The sequence below is a fragment of the Bison bison genome, unplaced genomic scaffold (genome assembly GCF_000754665.1).
Source record: "Bison bison bison isolate TAMUID 2011002044 unplaced genomic scaffold, Bison_UMD1.0 scf7180017855246, whole genome shotgun sequence".
Classification (NCBI taxonomy): Eukaryota; Metazoa; Chordata; class Mammalia; order Artiodactyla; family Bovidae; genus Bison; species Bison bison.
The window spans coordinates 188694-196453 of record NW_011485819.1 but is presented as its reverse complement, the minus strand read 5'-3'; the positions used below and the strand labels follow the sequence as shown (position 1 = coordinate 196453).

General features: G+C 34.1%; 1 protein-coding gene across 1 annotated transcript; it reads right to left on the bottom strand.

The window, feature by feature from the left end:
* Positions 1-4566: 4566 nt before the first annotated feature.
* LOC105001947 (olfactory receptor 4C16-like) lies at positions 4567-5499 on the bottom strand. Its single transcript, XM_010858390.1, has one exon. It carries the CDS (start codon positions 5497-5499, stop codon positions 4567-4569), a length of 933 nt encoding a protein of 310 aa, XP_010856692.1.
* Between the last annotated feature and the right edge of the window lie 2261 nt (positions 5500-7760).

The window sequence follows — 7760 nt, the reverse complement described above, 5'->3', positions numbered from 1 at the left end:
TGTTCTCACATGCAGAGTCTGTAACAGCTAAACTTATAGAAATACTAGAATGGTGGTTTCCAGGGGCCAGAAAGTAGGAAAAATAGGGCAATATTAATTAAAGAAAAGAAATTCTCACCTAAAAATAAGTGTTTGGGTGATCTAATGTGTAGAATGGTGACTGTAATTAACAATAATGTATTATATGTTGGATGGCATCACTGACTAGATGGACATGAATTTGGTGATAGACAGAGAAGCCTGGTGTGCTGCAGTCTATGCGGTCCCAAAGACTTGGACACGACTAAGCGACTGAACTGAACTGATTGTATGTTGGAATGTTATCAAGAAAGTAGATCTTATATATTATCACCACATATGAGCACACACATATACACACCCATAATAGTATTTGGAGTGAATGCATTAAGTAAATTTATTGTGATACTCATTTTCCAATATATACTTGTATCAAATCATCACAAAACTTATATGTCATATGTCAATAGTCTCTCAATAAAGCTAGGAAAAAAACAAAACGAAACAAAACAAAAAACAAGTCACATTTACTTAAAATGTCCAGGTAAATTTTTGATTAGTTACTATAATGTTTTCCTCATTTTTCCCAGCATGATGAATAATGGTCCATACTAAATAAATTTGATAAATTGCCTTGGGGATAATTGCGGATAATGGGGATAAATATTTACCCCATTATCCTCCACACCAACTCTTCTATATCATAGCAGCTGTACCAGAGATAACAACTTCTTGGGGAGTTACTACATGGTTTGACCAATGACTTGAGTTTAGTCTATTCAAATGCAAGTTTACTCAGATTTCCTGTCTGGAATTCTGAATAGGGAATTGGATACACTCGAGTGAAGTGAAGTCACTCAGTTGTGTCCCACTCTTTGAGACCCCATGGACAGTAGCCTACCAGGCTCCTCTGTCCATGGGATTTTCCAGGCAAGAATACTGGAGTGGGCTGCCATTTCCTTCTCCAGGGGATCTTCTGAACCCAGGGATCGAACCCAGGTGTCCTGCATTGCAGACAGACACTTTACCATCTGAGTCACCAGGGAAGCCCCATACACCCGAGAAAAGGGGAAGAATATTGTAAGATACATGGAGAAAGAATTGCTACCTTGACAACCCAGAGCCATGGGAAAGCAGACATTTTGAGTAAACAGACAACATGAAGGCAATAGAGAATTTTAAAAAATGTAAATTAATAGATTAAAAAAAAAAGAATCACAGACAAGCTCAGAGAATGGCAGTTATGGCAGGAGTCTGGACTCCCAGAACCCTGAACTGTTAATAACTTTCTAGTTTATCCTAAGGCACAAGGATCCTTATTATTAACTTGATTTTATAAAAACAACAAAAAGATACATTCTTTATTTTCTATAAATAAGTGAGCCTGATTGAACCCCAGTGCCTGATTCATTTTCTCTAAAGTGATAAATGCAATTTTAATATGCAAGAAATAAAACAACTAAACTCTGCTTAGCATTCTTTCATGTTAAACAGCACATGGGAAATGAACATTTACTGGAAAATCTGTTTTGAATAGCATAAATGATAGGCAAAAATACAATGTTTGTTTCCTTGACAGGAAAAATAAGATGAGGACCTTTATATAGTTTTAGGTCAATAACCAGATATTAATAGATGACCACTAACCTTAGAAAGTTGTAAGAAAATGGTCTAGTCAGCTACAGAGCATGAGTGTTATAGATATAGGATCAGAGCTAAATTATCGAGGAAAATAGAGAAGTTGCTAGGCCCAATGTGTGACCATCCCCTCTTCCTTTCATCTGAAGGCAGGTCTCTATCACTCTATCTTCCCATTCACCAGTCTTGCCATCTTACCTGAAAGCAGAAACTATTTATGTTTAAGGCAAAGGAAGTTAACATCAACAACAGCAAAAAGTCATTTGGAATCTACACGTTATAGGCAATGAGTACGTATTTGGAGGTATAATTATTTTAAGGTAATTAGAGTATATAATACAGATCTTATATTTTATTCCCTCACCAAAAAACCCCAAACAAAACAAACAGCTCCATTCTCTTACTTGGGCTTTGTGCCTAGTCCTGGAAATGGTGAGCTCGTGATGTATACTAACTGCTGACATCCTGGGAGCCCTGAGAAGAAAGGGTCTCACATTTCCCTATGTAGATTTTCACTTAATTTCTCTGTACATTCCGTTGTGCATTTTATCACTGCCCTCCACAGTGATATCAGGAACACTTTTGTTCATTTTTTAAAAATAACAAACTTCCAATCTTTGGTGGGATGGAATAGAGGAAATGTCACCTGACTAGCAGAAAGTAACCTGGGGAAATAATCTTTATATAATTCAATGTATGTTTCATGCCTACTTTTTGTGGAACTTGATGGTCTTACTTATCTCTTTTCTCAGATGGTTGTAACTTCTACTCTGCTAAGTTACTTAGTTATCTACCACTTATATCTATGTTTCAAAAAACACATGAAAATCTTCTACCAACTGATATTTCCTGTCTGGTTTTTTCTGTCATGGGCTTTGACACATAATTTTATGATTTTGTTCCTTATTTTAATGAGGATTTATAAGGGAAGGGAATATATTTTTAAGGGTAGCTCAACACATTTAACAGAAATTTCTATTTTTTAAAAATATATATTTATTAGTTTTGTTTCTTATAATGACATATCAAGAAATCCAAAGGGAATAGAATGTGATAGCACAGATGACTTATTTACTGTAGCAGATGTGATTAATAAAAACTGTGAGGGATTAGCCTTGAAATTCTCAGAATTAAAAAAAAAAAAGATGTTCTCAGAATTAAAAAAAAAAAGATGTGTATAGAAAGGTGCTAGAGTTCATTGCAGAATTCACAAGTTTCCATTTCCACACTGATCTTTTTCTCAAGATAAAGAAAGAGTATAAACTTCTGGGTACAATGAAAGTAATACAAATTTAGTACTCATAATAAAATTACTAGCTTATAATAGAAATAGAAGTTCCAAATAAACAAAAAATACTCTTATTGAATTTTCTATATGGATAAACATACAAATAAGAAATCTGACAAATCAGAAAATTTCTTAATGATCATGTAATTAGAGACTTCAGTGATAATGAATGGTGAAAGATGATATCCATCTCCACTGGATACATTTAATTTTCATCCAAATATCTCAGTATTTCTTAAGTTACTCTACTTTCTATATTGTCTTAAAACTCACTAAAACAATTCATATATGTGATATAACTATGTTTCAAAGCCTAAATACCCTCTTCTGGGTTATAATGTTTTTTATTCAATTAACTCTTATTTATAAATTCCCTACCATTGACTACATGTACACATTTCTTTAAAGCTCACATAGATATATCTTCCTTAATTTACAGCTTCTATGCTATAATCATAATAAAGTAATATTTAAACATACTATTATAATTGGTATGGCTCAAGATAAAACTTAATAGATCCCTCAAAATAGAAGGAATCATTTTAATAGCAAAAAGTTTTTTTTTTTTTTTTAATAGAAGGAATGTTAATATGAGGTCAGCCCCAACAGTCAGAACCTACCTAAGGAAAAAATACTACAAACGTGTGAATTTTGTCATAATGTTCTGTCACTTTTCTAGAACAATTAGGCAAATATACAAAAAAAAAAAAAAATTGAACTATAACCCAAGAAAAAGAAGAGAGGTTTCCTGGATTAAACATTTTGTCTTTTTTTAATACAAATTTATTTATTTTAATTGAAGGCTAATTACTTTACAATATTGTATTGGTTTTGCCATACATCAACATGAATCTGCCACAGGTATACATGTGTTTCCCATCCTGAACCCCCCTCCCTACTCCCTCCCCATACCATCCCTCTGGGTGATCCTATATATGGAATTTACAAAGATGATAATGATAACCCTGTATGCGAGACAGCAAAAGAGACACAGATGTATAGAATAGTCTTTTGGACTCTGTGGGAGAGGGCGAGGGTGGGACGATTTGGGAGAACGGCATTGAAACATGTATAATATCATATATGAAATGAATTGCCAGTCCAGGTTCGATGCAGGATATTTTGTCTTTATAATATGTATATACTATTATTGTTTGAACTTGATGATTTATGCTGAAGTCAGTAAGAACAACCAAGCTGAAGGTCAACAATCAGACATTTGATCACAATATCTAAGAAATAAACTCTTTGAGACAAAAATATGTCAGGCTGTAGATAAAAGCATATAGTGTAATGTTAAACAGAGAAATCCAGAAGTAAATGCAAGGGAAGAAAACAGTAGATCAAAACCACAGTGATATTAGACAGACAAGAGAGGCAGAGACAACAGTGAATAACTAAGACCATGATCTTACGTGACTTTGTGTACCTGATGCTGTCAGTTCTACAAATATTTGACTCAATACTAACTAGCATGTGTGGGCACATTGCCCATTTTACTAAAGGAAGTAATCTTCACGCTCTGAGTTAGGATTTTATTAACTCCATAATAAGAGGATATTATTGTCTATGAGTTTCTTTTAGATCAATCCAAACTATGAAGAAAACTTTGAAACTTCCATTCATCTTTTGTCATCTGAGACCAACTTCTTGCTCCATAACATCCTCATGGCATTTTTCACTTCTGCATTCCTCAGTGTATAAATCAGAGGGTTGATCAAAGGTGTTCCAAGTGTGTAAAACACAGCTATCATCTTATCCATGGGGAAGGTGGTTGCAGGGCGAGTGTATATAAATATGCAAGGACCAAAGAACAAGATGACCACAATGATGTGGGAGATGCAGGTGGAGAGGGCTTTTTTCTTCCCCTCAGCACTGTGGTTTCTCAGAGAATGTAAGATGATAGCATAGGAGAACATCAGCATAACAAAACTCACTGTACAGATGGCCCCGCTGTTGGACACCAAGAGTAGGTTGGTCACATAGGTGTCTGTACAGGCAAGTTGTAACAAAGGCTGCAAGTCACATAGATAATGATCAATTACATTGGGACCACAGAAAGGTAAACTCAGGGCCAGAAAAATCTGAGCTGAAGAATGCACACAGGACCCCACCCAGGCCACAGACACCAACACACCACAGACTCGATGACTCATGATGGTCGTGTAGTGCAGGGGCTTACAGATGGCCACATAGCGGTCAACAGCCATGAGGACAAGGATGAAGATCTCCAGGCAGCCAAAGAAATGAAATGAAAAAACTTGGACTATGCACTCATTGAAAGAGATAGTGGCATTCTTCAAAAGGGCATCTGCAATCATCCTAGGGGCTATGCATGTAGAGAAGCAGGTATCAGACAAAGATAAATGGAAAAGGAAGAAATACATTGGACTCCCAAGTGCCCTGCTGGTCTTGATGGTAGTAATAATCAGAAAGTTCCCCAACAAGGTCCCCAAATAGAAAATCAAGAAAGTGGTAAACACTATTTTCTTCCTAACAGGATCTTGTGTCAACCCAAGCAGAATAAACTCAGTCACATTATTATTCAGCTGCATGATCTTATCAATGCAGAGAAGGGATGGGTGTTAAATGCTTTATCTGCAAAATATAGAAAATAATTAATTCATGGTGTGAGGTGTGATTTTTTGGAATATTTTAAGTGAGACAAATATTCTTCATCATGGACATTTTAGTTGTGGTTTCTTAACAAGGCACCTCAACACTTAAGTTGTAATGACAACTTCATGGGGTCATTATGAGTCCCTTGTAAGACTGTGAAAATTAAACTTTTCTATAGCACTCTTCAAATACAACCATTTGTGTAATTTACATGATTATCATTAATTTTGCCTAATGAATATTAAGAAATACAGCTCCATTATATTAACTTAATTACTTTCATGTTCATTTAATCAGAGGGGAGAGAGTATGTTTGGATACTGTATCAGTTGGCATTTTGTATATATTTTACTGCCTTTGGAAGTTCATAATATAAATGTAAAAATAGCCCAGTCTCATACCCCAAAAATGCCTCTATATATCAATTATATATAATATATATTATTATATTATAATTATAATATAATATAAATTATATTATATAATTACATATTATTTAATACAATTTTATGTTAATAATTATATATTATATAATTATTATATTATATTATAATATATTATATATTTTATATATATCACTGTTTGTTATATTTGCTTATATAAATGTTTATTTTTATTAGTCTATAATGTGATCCACTCCATTGTGCATTCTGTTCCATATGTGACAGCTTAAAAAGAGGAAGAAAAAGCACTTATAATCTTTAAATATAATGTCCTTACTTTGAAACAACTTTATGATATTTACTACTTGACATACACTAATGGAGAGAAGTGAACTTCAATGGATAGAAGTGAACATTCTTCAGTGGTTGATAATATCACAAATATTTCCATTTCCAGTTTTCTTTTTTCCCATTTCTGAAAACACCCTTCAAAAAATGCATAGTTCCAGAGTTTACATGTAAATTACTAGGGGTATTCACTCAATAGTTTATATGCTTAAACTTCAGATGCTTTGCTTAAGCATTTTAGAACTGAGGCCTTTAAAGAGGTGTCAGCAGATAGCTTTTTTCGGGCCTAACCATGGTTGTGATCCCCAGTAGGATTTGTTTTATCTGGGCACCCGGAATCTCCACATCACTGTAATAGAACAAATATTCAGAAGAGAGGGGAACATATAATTTTAGTCAAGAGGAACAGTGGATAGTCAGTAAATACCTATATTCAAATTGTTTTCTGTCTTTGCAAAATCAATCATTATTCAACTTTGAAACATCATTTCCTTCAATGAAGAGTTAGTATTTTTTCACATGTGGAAAGAAATATTATCACTGACTTCACTTCATAGAACAAAATTTTTCCTCTAGGTTTTTATTGTCAATATGATAGTGAAAAGAACACCATTTGCAAGTAAACATATAAACTGAATGTGACAAATTTAAATATAATTTGGAAAACTTACCCCACTGTATCCATCCTCAGTCCCACCATATTTTCAGTGCATCATCTTGAAAGCTGTGAGCCACCGAAGCACAAACTGATAAACCAAATAGACAATGATCCGTATTTGTTATTTTTCTCCCCCTCAATAAATTTTCTTCCCCTCAAAGTAGTTGAATCATGTATTATCTTCCTGCAAATCAAAAACTCCTACTGGGAAAGTGTCAAAGTTATTTAATATTTCTTATTTTAGAAAATAATCTCTTAGACCATGCAATCATTGGCAAAGATCTTAAATGGTCAGGGAACTAAGTCTTGGTATTTTAGTCAGTGCAATAAACTCATCCTTTCCATGTGCATTTGAATGAGTGATTCATCATGAAGTAGTTGTACTTGAAAATATTATCTGTGATTGTGGCCACTCTTTTGAGTATATGGCTTTTGTTTCGTATGTTATCAATCTCTTTAAATTGTCCATTTCTAGAACAACCTTATTTATACATTAGGACATACACTTGTAAGATAAATTAAGAATCATAAATACATGTGCTTTTTAACATTATAAGTACATGTGTGTGTGTTAGTCACTCGGTCATGTCTGACTCTTTGCAAGTTCACAGACTGATGCTTCTGTCCATGGAATTTTCCAGTCAAAAATACTCGAGTGGGTTGCCATACCCTTCTCCGGAGGATCTTTCCAACCTAATGATCAAACCCAGGTCCCCTGCCTTTCAGGGAGATTCTTTATCACCTGAGCCACCAGGAAAGCCCATAAATGCACAAGATTAATCATTAACTTGCAAATAATTGTGAATTT

Coding starts and splice junctions, on each gene's coding strand:
- LOC105001947 (XM_010858390.1), bottom strand. CDS start 5,499: ATGCAGCTGAATAATAATGTGACTGAGTTTATTCTGCTTGGGTTGACA.